The 20,512-nt window shown below is 42.2% G+C and overlaps 1 protein-coding gene across 1 annotated transcript in view; it reads left to right on the top strand.

Moving 5' to 3' along the window:
- STAT2 (signal transducer and activator of transcription 2) overlaps positions 1-20,512 on the top strand; it is an 88,068-nt gene that overhangs the window by 12,842 nt on the left and 54,714 nt on the right. Inside the window, exons 2-4 of the mRNA XM_089680311.1 lie at positions 1,019-1,169; positions 5,731-5,875; positions 15,057-15,152. Of these exons, the coding sequence (XP_089536437.1) occupies positions 1,039-1,169; positions 5,731-5,875; positions 15,057-15,152 (372 nt within the window). The 5' untranslated portion in view covers positions 1,019-1,038. The remainder of the gene's footprint in view (positions 1-1,018; positions 1,170-5,730; positions 5,876-15,056; positions 15,153-20,512) is intronic.

Raw genomic sequence — 20,512 nt, 5'->3', positions numbered from 1 at the left:
TTCTGTTTTGTGTGGGGAAAAAAAAAGCAAATTAGTTTGGGTACAGCATTGCATGAACGCGCAATTACCAGTTAAAGTAGTGCAGTGCTAAATAGGAAAAAATAGCCTGGTCATGAAGGGGGTAAAACCTTCCTGGGCTAAAGTGGATAATATTTTTGAATTGTGGTAGGGGATACATGCAAAAATTGTGGAGGACACACAAACGCCATGCAGATAGTATCCTTAAAGCAGACCGTTTCCTGAAATTTCCATCATGTTGCATCTCTGCATGCTGATGTGAAATGGCCCAAGGCTAGCCATAGATGATTCATTTCCTCTTGATGAACCAGTGGGGTGATTGAAAATAAATGGATTCCCCCATCCACACAAGCAAGGTGCAGGCATCACCCCGGTACCATTTTGTACAGCTGATGGTTGGCTCTCTTGTACAAGCAATCGGAGTGCTCCTGACCAACCTGAAAATCAACAACTTACCTCTATGGGTGATGAGCTGTTCGTGTTCATGCAGCCAGTCCGGCGGTCCTGGGATGAGGGGAAATTTCACATTTTCTAATAGTCACCAAAAAGGAGGAGAGGGAAAGTGTAGACATCAAATTATGGGATTTCTTCTTTCTTCCTGCTGTCATAGACGACGAGGTCCAACCCTTCCTATTTTTATCTCATTATCTCTCCAAGAAGAAAAAAGTGTTTGGCTGGATTTCCACATTGACATAACATAATATAGCCTTCCAAATGCATTGTGCTAGTCTTCATAGTGTAACTTATGCCCTTAGCTTATCTAGCTCATTTACAAAACTGTAATCCAAAAGAAGAAAAGTCATATGGTTTCTTAGATTTCTGTTATATAATTGGTGTTGATTGACTAAAGCTGGAGAGTACACGATCAGATGCATGTCTGCATAGAAACCCAACCATTCCAGGTTTTATTGGCAAAGCCTCATTGAACAAGCTGAGTGCTCCACTTTTAGTAACTCTCTCCCACTGTTTCTTTCCAGTTAATTTTACTTCTCTGTTAAAGGTGCTTTGGTGGGTCACAACATGAGCCAATGGGAGTCCCTGTTGAACTTAAGTGGACCCTTCAAGGACAACCTCATAGGACTCTACAGTGACCAGATTCTACCGGTGGAGGTGCGGATGTATTTGGCGCCATGGATTGAATCCCAACACTGGTGAGGAAGGCGTATAAGTTCACAGCTACTCTTTATTATAGAAAAATTTCCTGGGGGAAACGTGGAAGCAACGGATAAGGACCTTTTTTGTCTTTACTTTGACTTTCCTTTTCTTCACTTTGGCTTTCCTGGTCAGCAATTGCAGCTGCAGTATTTCCCTCAGTATTTGCCAATGGGGTAAAAAAAAAACTTTTCTTGATTGCTACTGATAATACACTGGGGAAAATAATCATTTGATCCCCTACAGTTTTAGTAAGTTTGCCCACTTACAAAGAAATGAAGGGCCTATATTTTTTTTATCATTGGTGTATTTTAAATGATAGAGACAGAATATCAACCAAAAATACAGAAAAAACACATGATACAAATGTTATAATTTTGAGTTGCAGTTCAGTGAGTAAAATAAGCATTTGATTCCCTACCAACCAACAATTCTGGCTCCCACAGGCTGGCTATGTGCTCACGTGTTACACAGATTAGTCCTGGCAATTGAAGAAGGTGCTCCTAATGGCAACTTGTTATGTGCATTAAAGACACCTGTCCACAGAATCTGATTCTTGGCCACCACTATGGGCAAGACCAAAGAGCTGTCAGAGGACATCAGGGACAAGATTGTAGACCTGCACAAGGCTGGAGTGGGCTACAAGACCATCAGCAAGAAACTTGATGAGAAGGAGACAACTGTTAGAGCGATTATTCGCAAATGGAAGAAATACAAAATAACCATCAATCGCCCTCAGTCTGGAGCTCCATGCGAGGTTTCACTTCATGGGGTAAGGATGATCATGAGAAAAGTGAGGGATCAGCCCAGAACTACATGGGAGGAGCTTGTGAATGATCTCAAGGCAGTTGGAACTACAGTCAACAAGCAAACCATTGGTAACATGATATGCCACCATGGATTGAAATCCTGTAGCGCCTGCGAGATCCCCTTCCTCAAGAAGTCACATGTACAGGCTTGTCTGAATTGTCCGATTCAGAGAAGGATTGGGAGAAAGTGCTGTGTTCAGATGAGACTAAAATTGCGCTCTTTGGCATTAACTTGACTCGCTGTGTTTGGAGGAAGAAAAATGCTGACTATGACCCCAATAACACTGTCCCTACAGTCAAGCATGGAGGTGGAAACATTATGCTTTGGGGCTCTTTCTCTGCTAAAGGTACAGGCTGACTTTGCCGCATTGTGGGGCCAGGGGACAGGGCCATGTATTGTAAAATCTTGGATGAGAACCTTCTTCCCTCCTGAACATTGAAGATGGGTCATGGTTGGGTCTTCCAACATGATAATAACCCAAAACATACCCCCAAGGCAACAAAGGAGTGGCTCAAAAATGACATTAAGGTCATGGAGTGTCCTAGCCAGTCTTCAGACCTTAATCCTATAGAATATTTATGAAGGGAGCTGAAACTTCATGTTGCCAAGCGACAGCCAAGAAACCTTAAAGAGTTAGAGAAGATCTGTAAAGAAGTGTGGACAAAAATCAATCCTGAGATGTGTGCAAACCTGGTAACCAACTACAAGAAAAACGTCTTACCTCTGTGCTTGCCAACAAGGGTTTCTTCACGAAGTACTGTCATGTTTTGCTTACCTACAAATACTTATTTTACTCACTGAATTGCAACTCAATTTATGACATTTGTATCGTGTTTTTCTAGATTTTCAGTTGATATTCTCTCAATCATTTAAAATACACCTATGATAAAAATTAGACTTTTCATTTCTTTGTAAGTGGCCAAACTTGCAAAATCTGCAGGGGATTAAATAATAATTTTCCCCACTGTAAGTCTTTGAGTCTAGGCTAGATTTACACTATGAGCTGAATTTAGTATGCACAAAGTGCACTTGAGCTGATGTGCATTGGCTTGCTTTTTTAACGTGTTACATTCATGTGTGGATTTTTTTTTTTTTCCCCAAAGCGGAATCCAGAATACTTTTATTTTGTTTTTCTCAACACACTGTTGGGGTTATTTAATAAAACTGGAGAGTGCAAAATCTGTTGCACTTCTGCACAGAAACCGTTCAGAAACAAGCTGAAGTGAGAAGCTGATTGGCTATCTTGCACAGCTACACCAGATTCTGAGTGTTCAGTTTTACTAAATCTCCCCCTCTGTATTGCTGCTTAATTTGTGCTGCTTATAAATCCAGCATGTTGCATCTTCACCCAGTGCACAACAACACAGGCCAGTGGCGTGAACTAGGTCTATTAAAACCAACGGATTTGATCTTGTTAATTGCATTGGGCCTGCGTTATGACCATGCCCAAGTGTGAACAGTCTCATAGAAAATTGGTGAGTTATATGTAATACTCCTTACTGGATACTGGTCCTGGTATTATTTTGTTCTGGGGCAGCAGATTTGTTTGTAAAATGGCACATACAGTGAATTAGGGGTGGTAGCATCATCATGCCTTATCAGGTTATGTACATGTTATGAGTAAAACCAACCACAGGTTGCAGAAAAGAAAATTGCTCTATTCCCCCATCCACACAGTGTGGATGGGGGAATCCCTCCTGCAGAGCTGTTGTGTTGTTCCAGCAGGGTGGCATGGGGGGCGCCTTGCTGGGAGAACACAGTGATCATTGTGAACGGCTATAGTCACTGGCAATAATTGCATGAAAAGCTGACAGTCTAGTTGTACCCAAGTCATAGAATAATTGAATTGGGTACAGTCAGCCTGCCCATAGATGGTTCGAATTATGGCTGGTCCCTGCTGAATTGGCTGAGATTCAACCATCTATGAGCAGCATAAGTGAATTTCAAGACTCCTTTCTCATTGAAAAAAAAAACCCATAACATATTTACTCTAATCAAAATATATATTTTTTTAGAATTGTTCTACAATTTTGATTAATAAATCATGTTCACACATTCCTTGAACAAACAAGTCCCCATGTATTAAAGCTGAATTCCAGGTATGGAATATGGTTGTGTTTGTTTTTTTTAGTTACCTTGATCCAGCTTGGACCAATGTCAGTATGTATGTGCCATTCCTGTGGGATCCTGCTGGAAATCTCTGCAGTAGCTACTGCTACTATAGTGAAACCCAAACTAGCTTCTGTGTCACATAACGAGTGGCTGCACTTCTGCCTCTGAACACAGTCTGTCACCTGCTTGGCATGAGTGGCATTCAGAGACAGCCTTACATTTTCTCAGAGCATGCAAAGTGTTCTCCGATTGGACGAGGTGGAAATTATGTCATTGCCCCACTTTGTCCAATCAGAGAAATCTTTGCATTCATAGGGAAAATGCAAAGGGTTCCCTGAATGGTGCCCCCCACAAAGCGAGAGACAACTTTTGTTCACAATGCAGCAAGACAGCTGCATGACATGGGACCCAGAAGCTAATGAAGATCACTGTAGTAGCGATGTCTACTACAGTAACTTCAGCTTCTAGGGGGATTCCACAGGTATGGAACATACAGTACTCTGCAAATGTTTTAGGCAGGTGTGAAAAATTGCTGTAAATTAAGAATGCTTTTAGAAATTGAAATTGATTATTTTTATCAATTTAACAAAATGGACAGTAAAGGAAAAGATAATGTTTTCACACCTGCCTAAAACGTTTGCACAGCACTTTATATACTTACATTGGTCCAAGCTGGATGTAATGGAATTTCATCTTTTTTAAGGAAAAGTTTTGCATTACTGTCCTCCTCCCCGCAGTACATACTGCTTTTCTTTCTACTGCTCCATTCAGCTGCTGGAAGTGAAGAATATACCTGGTACTTCTATGGGGTTTTTTTTGTTTTTGGATGGTGTGGGGAAAAATTACAAGAGGTGAGTGGAAATCTGATAGTGGAGTGGGGGGCACCTGTTGACCGCTATCTATGAAGGGAATTCCCATCACTTTGTAGAGCTGTCTGCTTACAATGGGCATTGAAGGATAAGTTCACCTTTTGTAGCATGTTACACCAATATTCAGGATGTAACACATTACGAAAGGCCTGGCCCTCACTCTTACCCAATTCCTCGATGTGACAGCTAATGGGGAATCTTCTTTCCCTGCTACCTGTCACAATTATTAAAAAGGTGGCCGTGTGGGGCTCTTCCCAGCCGGCTGCATCATTTGTTCACAGTTTTTTGTGAATGGGAAACCTACAAGTTCCGACAGCCTTTATGGTAGTTTGTAGTTCTCAATGTACTACCACGGCAAGAGCACTCTAGGTAGGTCATCGATTCTTCCTGTCAGTGTGCATCTGCCTGCCCGTACGAGGTAAGAGCACAGAGATACACTGACAGGTCTGCAGGAGTTCTGCATGCACTTGCAATCTGCTGGCTGATGGTGCAATGCTTTCCAGGCTCCCAAAACAAAAAATAGTAAATACTATTTTTTTCACCTGCAGCAAAATGTGCATTTATTCTTTTTTGTTAAAAGGCGAACGTAACCTTGCCCTGTTCTGAAATATCAGTTTTGAGCAGATGACTCTTTAAAGACATGTTTTGTTACTAAGGCCAGTACATTTTCATATCTTTCATACCCCTGGGCAGCATCTGATTTTTGAGGGAGTAGCCTTTTTCTGCAGAAGGTTTGACTGAGAAATGTCTCATTCTATTTCATTTTCAGGAAGCTGGCAGCAAAAGATCCTTCATTGGCAAGTGTCCACTTCCAGAATCTCTTGGAACATCTGGACTTGCAGTATAATCATTTTACCCAGAGACAGGACTTACTGCAAATGCACAAATTGCGCAAATTCAAGTATGATATACAGGTAGCCATCTGTGCTCTGTTTTTTAGCTGTGATGTATAGTTACATAGTAGGTAAGGTTGAATAAAGACACTAGTCCATCCAGTTCAGCCTATGTGGTTGTGTGTGTGCTCATGTCAAAAATCATATCCAATATCCCTGTATATTGTGTTGGCTAAGATGCCCATATAAAAGTTTTTTTTGTTTTTTTTTAAACTCTCAATATTTTCTGCTGACACCACAAATTGTGGAAGAGAGTTCCACATCCCTACTACTCTGATAGTGAAAAAAACCCTACGCAGTTTAAAGTGTTACTGAACCCAGGACCCTGTATTCACTATATTTGGTCTCCCACAGTACACAGAACATGGAAGTGCAATTATTTTAGTAAATATAAACTGCTAAATACCTTTTCTCATCAGCAGTTAGAGCAGTCTTGTGACTTCTATCAGTGTCCAGCCGAGCACTGGTTAAAGCTTGTAGCAGGAGTTTTCATTTTTCTCTAGGCGGATGTAGAACCCCCTGACCTCTGTCTGGACAGTGTTGATTGTCCCTGTGCTGGTCACATGAACTCTCCCAAAGCAAAAAAGCCTCTCTAAAAAAAAAAAAACTGAGCATGTGCAGAATGACTCCTAGAGCTCTGTACTATCAGCAGTTGCATTGGGGACAGTAGAAGGGGAGGATCAGAGAAGGTAGGATCAAACAGCCTTTTTACACACTGCAGAGGATTAACCCCTTAGGTTCCACAGTGAGTATAACAAGCATGCTTTACTGCATATACAGACTGATTTTACTGCTGTGGGTTTTGTAACACTTTGAGGTTAAACTGCTTTTTCCTCGAATTTCATTAAGTGGCCCTGTGTCTTCTTATACTCCCTCAGACTGAATAGTTTATACCTCAATGGTGATTCCAGAATGGAGAATAAACACAGAAGCATCAGCGGCTTATTCAATAGAAAATTTGTCTCTGCTGTGATAACCCATAGAAACCAAGCAAAATCTGTTTTAAATTGTCTGACTTTAGTAAAGTAAATTTGGATTGGTTGCTACGGGTTACTGAACCCCAACTCAATTAAAAACATTTTATTTTATTTTGGATAGAGTAGGGAAGGGTTAGCGTTTCTGTCAGGGATTTATTGCTGTCTGTGTCTCTGTTGGGGAGCTTTCTCCTCACTTCCTGTCTAAACAGGAAGTTAAGGGAAATCTACTTATTGTGGACACAGGTAAAAATAAATCTTTAGTGGCGTGTGAAAGGGATATAATGTCTGACAGTGGTTTTATATTTGCTCCTGCCTTCCTGTCCTAGTCACACCCCGCAATTCTTGCACACAAGTCACAGGGACAGGAAGTAAACGCAAATCTAAGAAACTGGGTCAACAATAGAAATAAAAACATAGCAGAAAATGTAAGTAGCTGAAGTTGAGATCTAAGAATTAGCACTTTACAAAGTGGCAAGAGGCAAAGTAATAAATTCCTCCAATGATTTGACTTTGTTCTTGTCATTGTTGCTGTTTTTGATTAATGTGAAAATGCATTTAGAAACGTATGATTAAAGTGAAATCTCACTGGCTGCAGTAGGTTATGATGCTGAATCAATGGGGGGGAATTACAAAATTTGTCTCAACCTTCTCTAAAATGGAGCGCAGCCAATTGGCTTTTAGCCTGGGTTCACACTTGTGTAGTGCGGGACACTGAATGTGATTCAGATAGGAATCGCACCGCATTCATATTCAAATCACATGCAATTTTTTTCAGTGTGATTTGAACCTATTCATTTTGTATGGGTTCAGTTCGCAATGCACCTACACCAAAAAATTGCCGGCATTTTTTTTTTTCCTTTTTTTTTTTTTTTTTGCCACACTGGAATTGGATTGCATTCAATCCGATTCTTGCAGTCGCACTGCAGTTTGCAACCTGTTTTGGGGTGTCATTAATTTAACATTGACACCGGTGGCAGATTGCATGAACAGAGTGCAATTTCAATGCGGTGTGGGAAACGCTCAGGAATTGCTGTGATTCCCGCATTGCAGATATGTGAATCAGGGCTTAAAGTTTCATTTTCTATCCTTTTGTAGAAGCTAGAAACTGATTGGCTGCTATGGACATAGAGATAGAACTTGTCTTAGACACTTCAGTGTCGCGTGTGTAGGCTGCAAAGTTGGAAAAATGCCTGTCACCTCCTTGGCTGTACAGCTAAATATACAGATAAGACTACTTGTCAATCTAACTGCCGCACTTCTTGTTCCTTTGTGCGACCCCCTAATGCCGGATCGCTCTGAACACACAAAGCTCCGACTTTTTATGTAGTATCAACGCTCTCCCCTTCAGCTTTTCTGTTTTCTGGGTCAACTCCTTACTTACCTGGCAGAGAGGATGATGCAATTCTCTGTCAAAGGAAGCGGCTGGAGGTGGAAAGGTGACAGAAACCAGGAGGAGGAATTGCGTAGGGCCCGTTCACACTGCTCACACACTAAACTGGAAAGGTTTAGTATGCAGACAGCTGTCAGTTTTGGGTGCATTGAGCCGGCTGTTGGGGCAGTATAATGCGCGATTCAGCGCAACACAGTTTCCTTTTTTTTTGTTAACTTTATTTAAAGTGCACAAAGTGACATGTCGTCATTTTGACACAACCGTACGTTGTGCTGCTGTGGGGTGACATGTGGTTCTTCCTGTGTGCTACGATAAAATGCATCATGTCTGCATTTTATCGCAGTTGCCTGCCTTTTAGTGTGAGTGGGGCACATAGAAAACAACTGTTTTCTATGTTCCCTAGCAGTGAATGGCATTCCTCCAGTGCTGAAAAACACCAGTCACCACACTCTGTGTGAACAAGAGAACTATATCAAAACTATATGTGTGACCTGTCTGGCTGTGCAATGAGGCAAATGTGTTTAAATCACAAGATTGACTGTACATTATAAAGTAACAATTGTACAAGTACATTATTGACTATACAATTATAAATCAAGTAAAACCTTTAAACTGTACGTATAGTCAAAAGTTTTTTTTTTTAGTTTTGGATAGTATAGGGTCAGATTTTGCTACTATCTGGAGCTCTGTTATAGAAGTTTCGCTTTACTTTCCCCTCTGGGGGCAAGCTTTACCAAATGGAAAGGTGAGGAAAAATTAGCAACAAGTAAAACGATAGCAATAAAAAATTGATGTTGTTCAAGCCTTCCCCTTCTTAAAGCGGAGTTCCACCTGAAAAAAAAAAAAGTCAGCAGCTACAAAAACTTTAGCTGCTGACTTTTAAAATACAGCCACTTACCTGTCCCTTGGTCCAGCGGTGTCCTCACCACCGCTGGTTTCACCGGCCATCTTCTCTCCCTGGCGCCGGCATCTTTAGTGTGGGCACCCGGCTGTGACAGCTTGCGACTTCACAGCCGGGAGCCCACTGCGCAGGCGTAAGAAGCGCTGCACTTTGTGAATGGCCCCGTAGTCTTCTGGGACCTGTCACGTCTCCCACAAGACTACGGGGCGTGAGGGAGGACAACTTCCGATCGCCTAGGCGATCGCAGTGGGAGTGGATACCTGTCAAATTCGGGTACCCGCTCCCCAAAGGTACCAATCCTTAATGGGGAGTGGGGGACAAAGGCTTAAAGCAGAACTTCCCCTTTTGGGTGGAACTCTGCTTTAACTTAAAAAAATATTTTACATCTGAGTTGCTGTTGGAGAGATTTCCTGTCCTGGGGACAACCTTCTTACCAGACAGTAAGTAAAGCAATTTCTCCAATGGCAGTAAAACCTGACAGGGGTTCTAATCCTTCCCCAGTCTAAAAAAAACATATTCTGTATATATTTAGATTAAGTATGTGTGTGTCTAGTGTTTGGTTTTAAACTACATGTAAAGTCTCATCTAAGGTTTGGGCATCCTGGGCTGTTATAAACGTCAGGGAAAAAAACAGCATCAAAAATGCGCCTAAAAGCTGCGTTCTTGCAAACGCGTTTAATCATTTCCATCGCTTTGGCATTGAATATTCATTCTGGCCATTGAAATGAATGAATGCCTTAAGCACTTGACACACCTAGTGCTTGAGCGTGTTTTACACGCATTTGGGTACGTCACACACATTTTTTTTTTTTGCCAAAACGCCGCTGCTCCTGAAGGCACTGGCATTGGAGTTTTTGGCCAAACAGCCATTACTGGAACTCCTGCAATTAGACAGGAACTGGCTACAAAAGAGACTGAAGGAGACCCTCAACACAAAGTTCCTACAAGGAATGAAAAAAGATCAAAACAAATATATAAATATTTTTTTAAACAGCAGTTGTTTATGATACACCATGCTTTAGCAAACTAACAGTTATTCAGTTAGCGTTTACTTCTTTTCTACTTTAAATTTTACACTTTTACCCATAATCACTAATATATACAGTCAGGTCCATAAATATTGGGACATCGACGCAATTCTAACATTTTTGGCTCTATACACCACCACAATGGATTTGAAATGAAACGAACAAGATGTGCTTTCACTGCAGACTGTCAGCTTTAATTTAAGGGTATTTACATCCAAATCAGGTGACCGGTGTAGGAATTACAACAGTTTGCATATGTGCCTCCCACCTTTTAAGGGACCAAAAGTAATGGGACAGAATAATAATCATAAATCAAACTTTCACTTTTTAATACTTGGTTGCAAATCCTTTGCAGTCAATTACAGCCTGAAGTCTGGAATGCATAGACATCACCAGACGCTGGGTTTCATTCCTGGTGATGCTCTGCCAGGCCTCTACTGCAACTGTCTTCAGTTCCTGCTTGTTCTTGGGGCATTTTCCCTTCAGTTTTGTCTTCAGCAAGTGAAAAGCATGCTCAATCGGATTCAGGTCAGGTGATTGACTTGGCCATTGCATAACATTCCACTTCTTTCCCTTAAAAAACTCTTTGGTTGCTTTTGCAGTCTGCTTTGGGTCATTGTCCATCTGCACTGTGAAGCGTCCAATGATTTGTGAAGCATTTGGCTGAATATGAGCAGATAATATTGCCCGAAACACTTCAGAATTCATCTTGCTGCTTTTGTCAGCAGTCACATCATCAATAAATACAAGAGAACCAGTTCCATTGGCAGCCATACATGCCCACGCCATGACACTACCACCACCATGCTTCACTGATGAGGTGGTATGCTTAGGATCATGAGCAGTTCCTTTCCTTCTCCATACTCTTCTCTTCCCATCACTCTGGTACAAGTTGATCTTGGTCTCATCTGTCCATAGGATGTTGTTCCAGAACTGTGAAGGCTTTTTTTAGATGTCGTTTGGCAAACTCTAATCTGGCCTTCCTGTTTTTGAGGCTCACCAATGGTTTTCATCTTGTGGTGAACCCTCTGTATTCACTCTGGTGAAGTCTTCTCTTGATTGTTGACTTTGACACACATACACCTACCTCCTGGAGAGTGTTCTTGATCTGGCCAGCTGTTGTGAAGAGTGTTTTCTTCACCAGGGAAAGAATTCTTCGGTCATCCACCACAGTTGTTTTCCGTGGTCTTCCAGGTCTTTTTGGTGTTGCTGAGCTCACCGGTGCATTCCTTCTTTTTAAGAATGTTCCAAACAGTTGTTTTGGCCATGCCTAATGTTTTTGCTATCTCTCTGATGGGTTTGTTTTGTTTTTTCAGCCTAATGATGGCTTGCTTCACTGATAGTGACAGCTCTTTGGATCTCATCTTGAGAGTTGACAGCAACAGATTCCAAATGCAAATAGCAGACTTGAAATGAACTCTGGACCTTTTATCTGCTCATTGTAATTGGGATAATGAGGGAATAACACACACCTGGCCATGGAACAGCTGAGAAGCCAATTGTCCCATTACTTTTGGTCCCTTAAAAAGTGGGAGGCACATATGCAAACTGTTGTAATTTCTACACCGTTCACCTGATTTGGATGTAAAAACCCTCAAATTAAAGATGACAGTCTGCAGTTAAAGCACATCTTGTTCGTTTCATTTCAAATCCATTGTGGTGGTGTATAGGGCCAAAAATGTTAGAATTGTGTCGATGTCCCAATATTTATGGACCTGACTGTATGTACTGTAAGTAGATGCCAGGGTTGTATATAGGCTGATTTTTCCATAGTCCTATTTGACAGGTTGTAAACTGAAGTTCAAGGTTATTTGCTGATGTCTGTGTCTGTAGCTGACAGTGACAAATTGCTTTGTTGAATACAGATGGTGTAGCATTAGCCAACATTAGGGCTGAACTCCTGTCTGTGTCATCCACCCACTCTGCTCCTCTCAGCAGTGAGCTGATCCTCTGCTGATTGGAATGGAATCCGCTGGGTCTGAAAGGGGCCTAAAAGGATAAGCACCCACTTCCTACTTAAAGGAGAAGTACATGCACTAAATTCAAATGTATGGAAAGCTCGAAAGAGATCATAACTGTTTGTCATCCTTGAGTAATCAGGCAAGAAGAAACAAAATTTCATGAACAATCAGGGTGCAATATTCATGCAGAGGCAGGGGGTTGGAAATTGAATTTTTTCTCATTTGCAGTTTGTTAAAAGTGAACCAGTGCCCAGACTGTGCACATTAAAGCATTAACATATTCTGAACAAGCAGGAAAAGTGCTGTACAACAAGTCCTAATTCAGCTCCTAGTTTTAGACATTGTGAGGAAATTCATCTTCAAAGTTCTAAAAAGCTCTACTGAGATTACATCTTTTCTTTTTGACTTTATATAGAAGCAGAATCTTGGCAGCCTGGCAGCTTTCTAATGTAAACTTTTTATTGTCTTGGTGCGCTGCAGCGCTATTTATTTTGTGTGGCATCCCTGAAACACACATGCACAACCTGCACTATTATTTTTGTGCTCTGAGGTGCATTGCAACCATTCCTTTTGGGTGCATTTGCATCAAAAATGGATAAAAGCATTTCTCTTGTAATCCTTAAAGAGCCAAAGCTCTTCTGAACCTACTTATCCTATGGATCCTAGGAATGCATTTCGTTCTGCACTTCTTAGACCCATTTTCAGCCAATAGGGGCCAAAGACTGCTGTCGGATAATGTCAATCAACTGGTCCATGCTCTGGATCAAGTCCCTACTTTACAGTCGGGATCCACCCAGATGCCTGGACTGGCAGCTGGCTCAGCCTCTCAGCGTGCTGCTGAGAGCCTGAGCCAGCCGCTCCCTTCCCCTCCACAGCCCAGCCATCCATAGGATAAGTAAGTTCAGACAAGTTCTCACATGATCGAGAACTTTTCCCTATGGCTCCCAATAACAACATAGAATGGGAACTACTGGTGACTGATCACTTTGATTTCTGTCCTCACTGAGCAGAGAGTGATGACTGTTGGCCACTGGCTTTCTGCTCTGCCCATCCAGTGCTCACTGGATCGATCCCACCGCAGCGCTGGAGGAAACCGCTTGATGGGTAAGTCTGCCATAATGCACTAATATGTCATGCATACTAGCACATTATGGCATAACCCACCCGGGGGCCCCAAAATAGTGGAGTTTACTACCACTTTAAGAGCTGTGAAACATATTGTTTGATTGCAGTCAAAATTAGAAATACCGTATTTGCCGGCGTATAAGACGACTTTTTGACCCTTGAAAATCTTCTCAAAAGTCGGGGGTCGTCTTATACGCCGGTACACATGTTAGGGGGGCTGTGGCATTAAGTACAGGGGTTTGCAGGGGCTGATGTCTCTTACCTGGATCCAGTCCCACGATGATCCGGTCCAGGAAGCGCGGCGTCTCCTTCAGTTCGGCCACTGGATGTTCGTGCGGCTGCTCGGCTCCGCCTCCTCACCGGTGATTGGCCGCCAGAACTGTAGCTCAGGAAAGGCACACAGGCGGCCAATCACCGGCGAGGGGGCGGAGCCGAGCGGCCCCGCGAAAATTGAGTGCCGGAGCAGCAGGTAAGTGTGCTGTGTAGAGGTGCTGCTGCAACCACATATGCTGGCTGCAGCAGCACCATACGAGAACAGGGTCAGCAAGTCTCAGTGGGAGGAATAGTGCCCCATCATTGGTGTCACTGATACCAATGATGGGGCACTATTCCTCCCACTGATACCAACGATGGGGCACTATTCCTCCCACTGACACCAACGATGGGGCACTATTCCCCCCCCCCACTGACACCAACGATGGGGCACTATTCCACCCCCCACTGACACCAATGATGGGGCACTATTCCACCCCTCACTGACACCAATGATGGGACACCATTCCTCCCACTGACATCAATGATGGGGCACTATTCCTCCCACTGACACCAATGATGGGGCACTATTCCTGCCACTGATACCAATGATGGGGCACTATTCCTGCCACTGATACCAATGATGGGGCACCATTCCTGCCACTGATACCAATGATGGGGCACTATTCCTGCCACTGACACCAATGATGGGGCACTATTCCTCCCACTGACACCAATGATGGGGCACTATTCCTCCCACTGACACCAATGATGGGGCACTATTCCTCCCACTGACACCAATGATGGAGCACTATTCCTCCACTGATACTAATGATAGGGCACTATTCCTGCCACTAATGCCAATGATGGGGCACTATTCCTGCCACTAATACCAATGATGGGGCACTCTTCCTCCCACTGACATCAATGATGGGGCACTATTCCTCCCACTGATACCAATGATGGGGCACTATTCCTCCCACTGATACCAATGATGGGGCACTATTCCTCCCACTGATACCAATGATGGGGCACTATTCCTCCCACTGATACCAATGATGGGGCACTATTCCTCCCACTGATACCAATGATGGGGCACTATTCCTTCAACTGATACCAATGATGGGGCACTATTCCTCCCACTGACACCAATGATGGGGCACTATTCCTCCCACTGACATCAGTGATGGGGCACTATTCCTCCCACTGGTGTGCATTGGAAGAGGGGTAGTCTTATTCGGCGAGTATAGCCCAAACACTACATTTTAGCAGGAAAAGTAGGGGGGTCGTCTTATACGCCCAGTCGTCTTATACGCCGGCAAATACGGTAGTAAAAATTCTGGGGAAGTTCACCCCACTCCAAGTTAGGGACATCCCTCTGACATTGGAAGATTGTTTCTCTATTAATGTTCTGTTGACTGCTCAAAATGTTGAATTTGATGCCTCATTTGATAATGATCACCAGGACAAATAAAGAGTAAATCTACCCACTATAAAATGGCTTTAGATGCACTTTAAATCCAGGAGTCTAAATATTCAACTTTTTTTTTTTCCCCATTTAATTGCAGCACCTATACCAGGAAAATCCACAGCAACTTGCTGAACAGATCCGTAATATTCTGCAGCTGGAGAAACAAATTCTCTTAGAAGCCCAAGAAATGGAGGTTTGTTCATTTTAATATTGTAGACAAACCCAGGATCACTGAAAATCATGTGTGTGTTTATTTTTTTCTTCTTAACCAGAAAGGTGGAATAGTTATTTTAAAGATATGATCTGTAGTGCTGTCATGATAAATGTCCTGTCTTTTCACTCTGCAAACACAAAATGAGAATATCGGACGAATTATCGTCTTTTTTTTTTTTTTTTTTTTTTTTGCATGCTAGTCTCATATTGAAAATTTAAGAGCTTACTAAAGTTAAGAAAATTCTTGTATGAAAGAATACAACTTCGGAAGTGACATGATGTATTTTAATGTATTCTTTAGTTTCCGAGCATGCGCATTCTTGATCACTCGATTTTATTTTTTTTTTCTTTTTGGATGAATACTGTACTGATAAAAACAAAAATTGTTTTTCTGGTATCGTACGAGAAAAAATTTGCGTGTTTTGTCCCTTCGGATATTGTTGCATGAACTGTCGCGATCAGCTCTCAACAGCTGTGTACTAATGATCAAATTATCGGACTATCGCTAGTTTTTGGAGGAAGACGCTGTCATACAGACAGAAACCTCTAAAATTAGAGATCGCTTTCTGCCAGTTCCAGTTAGAAGTTGTATTGCTGTGTTTATATACAGTATATGTTTTGTTTTGCTAATCTGATTTTATACAAAAAGCCACTAAATGACTGTTTTCTACAGGTCAAAACCACATAAAATTGATGCTTTTTTTGGGGGGGGTCTATAGTGGTACAATACCTTAACCAAAATGCCTAATCTGCCACAGCGGTTTGTCCCTAATGTATAGCTGGCAGATAATTAGGGAGAATAGCTACTAGAGAGTGGCTTGACCTTAAAGCAGAACTAAACTTTATATGAGCGCCAGATACAGTTTTTTTTCTGATATTGATCACATTGCAGAGAAGGTCGGAGTTGATCCATACGGCAGAAGGACGGAATATATACATTTACCCAGGTATGGTCCTCCTGGAGACGCTTTCAGGAGACCCCCTCTTATGGCTCTAATTTACTCCATTTTTGTAGTCCCCTACTATTCATTTGTGGACACTTTATGCTTTCCATGACCTTGAGGAATACGTACCACGTTGCATACTTTAATTCCCCTGGTTGACTTTTAGATAGACTATGCTTACTCCCTATGACCATAGAATTCTTAATGAGGTCTCTGGAAGTGAATTGCACTGAAGGTAGATGAGACTACAGCTCACCATCCAAATAACACCATTCTTACAGTAAAGCATGGAGGTGGTAATATTCTGTTATGGGGGTTTATCTGCAGCAGGGACTGGAGCACTTGTCAGGATGGAAGGTAAAATGGATGGGGCAAAATACTGTCAAATATTTTGGGAAAATCTGCTGCCCTCTGCCAGAAAGTTGTCAATAGGAAGAAGATTTACCTTCCAACATGACAATGACCCAAAGCACACAGCAAAAATTACCACACAGTGCTTGAAGTAGAAAAAGGTGAATGTCCTTGCATGGACTAGTCAGAGACCGGACTTAAATCCCCATTGAAAATCTGTGAAATGACTTGAAGACTGCAGTCCACAAATGGTCACCATGAAATTTAACTGAACTTTAGCGGTTCTGCAAAGAAGAATTGGCAAATATTGCAAAGTCTAAATGTGCAAAGTTAGTGGAGACCTATTCCAATAGACTAAGGGCTGTAATTAAAGCAAAAGGTGGTTCAACAAAATACTGACACAAGGTGGTGATCTTTTTCCATCTCTGTGATTCTGTTTTTGATTTTTTTTTTTTCCTTTCTGACATGTTGGTATTAATTCCTATACTTGGTTGTTATAAGCTGCACTGAGTAAATACATCTGGATAAAACAAAAACTGTGTCTTCATTTCAAGCTGCAAAGCAACGAAATGTAATTATATTAAAGGGGGGTGATTCTTTTCTATAACCACTGTAAATATAATTTACCTTCCCATCTATTTACTAAAGCTAGCAGCATGAAGAAAAAAATAGTTAATGTTCATTGAGAGAGTTTGGTTCCTCTACAAGGCATTTTAGGATAATACATCTTTGTAATGTAAATGAAGGTCTCACTCTGCCAAAATTGCAGTAGACATGTGGTTTTATTCAAATCATTAGCATGTTTTACTCTACCATGCTCAGATTTAAGTATTTGTAGGTGTAATAGTGCTGTTTAATGCCCACTTTGCTGTATGTTGATGATTTGAATAAAACTGCATGCTGATTTCAATCTTGGCCAAGTCAGGCCATTAGTCAAATTTAAAGATTTGTAATTTCACCTGAAAAAGGCGTGGAGCCATCAAGAAAAGTGCCATCTGTCATAAAAGCTATCTTCTTGCTAGCTGTGTTGATGGAAGGCCATGGAGGGAGTAGGGATGTCCTCACAACTAACTTTAGACAACACAATGGAATATGGGACAGAGTACTCCATGTACTTGTTACCTAGGGAATCTTTTCTGCTCCACAGTGAATCCTGACCCATGGTCTTTTATCACAGATGGCTATTGGCCCTCTGACCTGCAGAGGAGTAGTGAGTACCCCGGTTCGTATTGCACCACTCTTATGCCCTTGCATGCCTCAGCATGGACCATTGTTGTCTGTTGCTGCGGCACTCATAGAAATATAGACATGTTGTTAGTATAGTATTATTATTATACAGTATTTATAAAGCGCCAATAGTTTGCTCAGCGCTGTACATTACAAAGGGGGACAGAACATGTGACAGAACAATACCAATACAATGCAAAACATGAGGGGATTAAGGGCCCTGCTCTTTTGAGCTTACAATCTAGGAGGGAACACCATGACACAAGGGTAATGTCTCTGGAGTTTTGTTTTCAGCTCCTGATGTTTCAATGCTGATGTGGAGTCTTGCCAGCATGGCAAACTCCAGTCATGAGTTTTGATCTGCCTCACCTCCTAATCTAGAGTTCACCTCCGTTTCTTTCATACAACTTTTGTTCTGCTGAGGATACCGTGGAACTGTACCTTTTATCATTTGGGTACATGGTAAGGTCTCAGGACAATACACCTAGGTCCAGGATTCTTTGTGTCATCTGGCCTAGGCCTCCGTGAATTCTACAGGGGCATCCATTGAATGCTGGAACTCAAGTGTTAAAAGCAGATCCTAGAAACCTTCAAGGAAGACTTATGGAAGCCCCTATGCACATCAACCTACACATCCCTTCATTTGCCACTTCATAAATGATATATGCTTTCTACTGTGGACATGCAATGTGATCTATTACTTTTCCCTCTGCCCTTCCACTCACCACAAGTTTTCACCATTGTGCTCGCAAAGTTAGCTCTGCTTCACTCTTGGAGTGTCAACATTGTGCGCTATTTTGACCTTTTTTCTTTCTTTATTTTTTTGAAGGGCCAATCCATTCCAACCCCTGTCCAATGAACAGTGCAGACTCTGCAGTGCTTCAAATAGATCCTCACTTCAACAGAAAAAAAACTTTGCTGGACCCGGCTCCTAGCTTAGAGTACCCAGCCCTGTTGGATGTTTGGTAAAGCCTTGGGTCTTTTGAACAGAACCCTTTTTTTTTTGTAATGCCACAACGTTTCAACCATCAGGGAAGCAACAGCGGTTCAGTTTCTTAAGGAGCAAAGGTCCTGATTGTGACTTCGAGAGAACTGCATGTTCCGGACCTACTCATCGCCCCATCCCTGGCATGAATAATTATCAGATGAGCTTCCTAAGTCATCAGTGACTGGACCCAGGGGAATGGCCCCTGCACTCCAAAGTGTCCCAAGTGCCTTGCCACTAGTGTGGGACACCAGAGGTAGAGCTTCTGGAGTCCAGGTTCAGTTTTAAACTGGATATGTTGCCAGGTCTAAGGACCCTCAGGCCTTTGCAGTGGACTTTGTGGCTTTCGCTCCCTTTGATCTTTGTTTCCTTCTCTACAGTTCCTTCCTGGTCAGCACTGTGGGATTGGAGGGAGTTTCAGTGGTCTTCTATGCAAAACACTGTCCCAGTACCACACAACATTTGGATATACTCAAGCTTCTGATGGACTGTGCAGGGGCCCTTCAGAATAGCCCAAACCTCCTGTCTCGAAGGCTGCTCTGCCATGCTCCTTTGCAGTCGCTGGCTTTATCAGCAAGGCACTTGAGGCCCAGGGACATGGCCTTTCAGATTACCCCATGAGATGCATCCTGTCCTTCTACAGTCTGGTCCACCACCTGGCTTTGATTACCATCAAGGGACACATTTTGGCCTTGGTTAAAGGTTTTTTGGGGGGGTTTTTTGCAGGTGTTGTCCACATTACTCCATCTGTGTGCTATCTGGTAATTATCTGGAACCTTAATCTGGAGCTCTGTGCCATTTTGAGTCTATGGGAAATACTTCCTTGCCTGTCTTTACTTGAAAAGTCTCTTTCTCTGTGTTTTCACGTCTGCAGGGCAAGTGTCTGAGCTGGTGGCCTTGTCCAGCTTGGAGCCTTTCTAGGTGTTGCTTATGAATAAGATTTTCCTGTTTTTGTCCCAAAGTTGATTACTGCTCTCCACCTTTCCCATGACATTGTTCTTTCTTCTTTATGTCCTTGTCTGAAACATCGCAAGAAGGTCCTTATCCATTGTTTTAATGCAGTATGTTACGTGAGGGTCTCCTCTTAACTACAGTTTTCTTTTAAGTGATCAGACTTTCTTCCATCCTTCCCCAGGGATCCTGCAAGGGACTCCCTGCCTCTCACTCCACCTTTGCTAGGTGGATTAGACCCTTCACCCTTCAAATCTGTGGTCTATAAGATGGTGTTCCTCCTTTTTCCTGTTAAGACACACTTTTGCAAGTCTATAAGTGCTTCAGGGGCATCAGGGATCCGTTTCTCAGAGTGCAGTGTTTCCCCCATGGTCTTCTATTTGCACATTTGTTAAGTTTACCTCTTGGTGCTCAGGTCTCCTTGGTGCCATCTTGGCCTTTCATGCTACAAGTCGCTCTTTGAGGTTAGAGGTTTCTCCTATTATTTTTTTTTTTCCTTCTATGGGCTTGTTGGCACTTGTTGCTGTGTTTTCCCACCTTCAGTTGTATTGCATTTGGATGTCCCATTCATCTAAGACTACTTGTATCCTGTACTGTATGAGAAAGGAAACAGGACTTTGACTTACATTTAAAATCAATTTCTTGGAGTACAGTAAAAGACACAGGACCCTTCCCTCTGTATATCCTCTTATTACTTCCTAAAACTAAGAATTGCTGGCACTGGGAGGGGTTATATGGTGGTCCTTACAACTTTGTTTGCCAGTTGCATATAACCTCGTCATCTAAGGCTATGCCTGTGTCCTATACTGTACACAAAGTAAAGGATGTTACAGGTAAGTAAAAAAAATCTTTTTTCCATACATTTTGTAAATTTATGTAAAG

This window comes from Staurois parvus, unplaced genomic scaffold (genome assembly GCF_062004578.1).
Source record: "Staurois parvus isolate SC_StPar_1 unplaced genomic scaffold, SC_StPar_1.0 ptg000017l, whole genome shotgun sequence".
Lineage (NCBI taxonomy): Eukaryota > Metazoa > Chordata > Amphibia > Anura > Ranidae > Staurois > Staurois parvus.
Note: the sequence above shows the minus strand (reverse complement) of the source record. Positions and strands in the feature narration are given on the sequence as shown.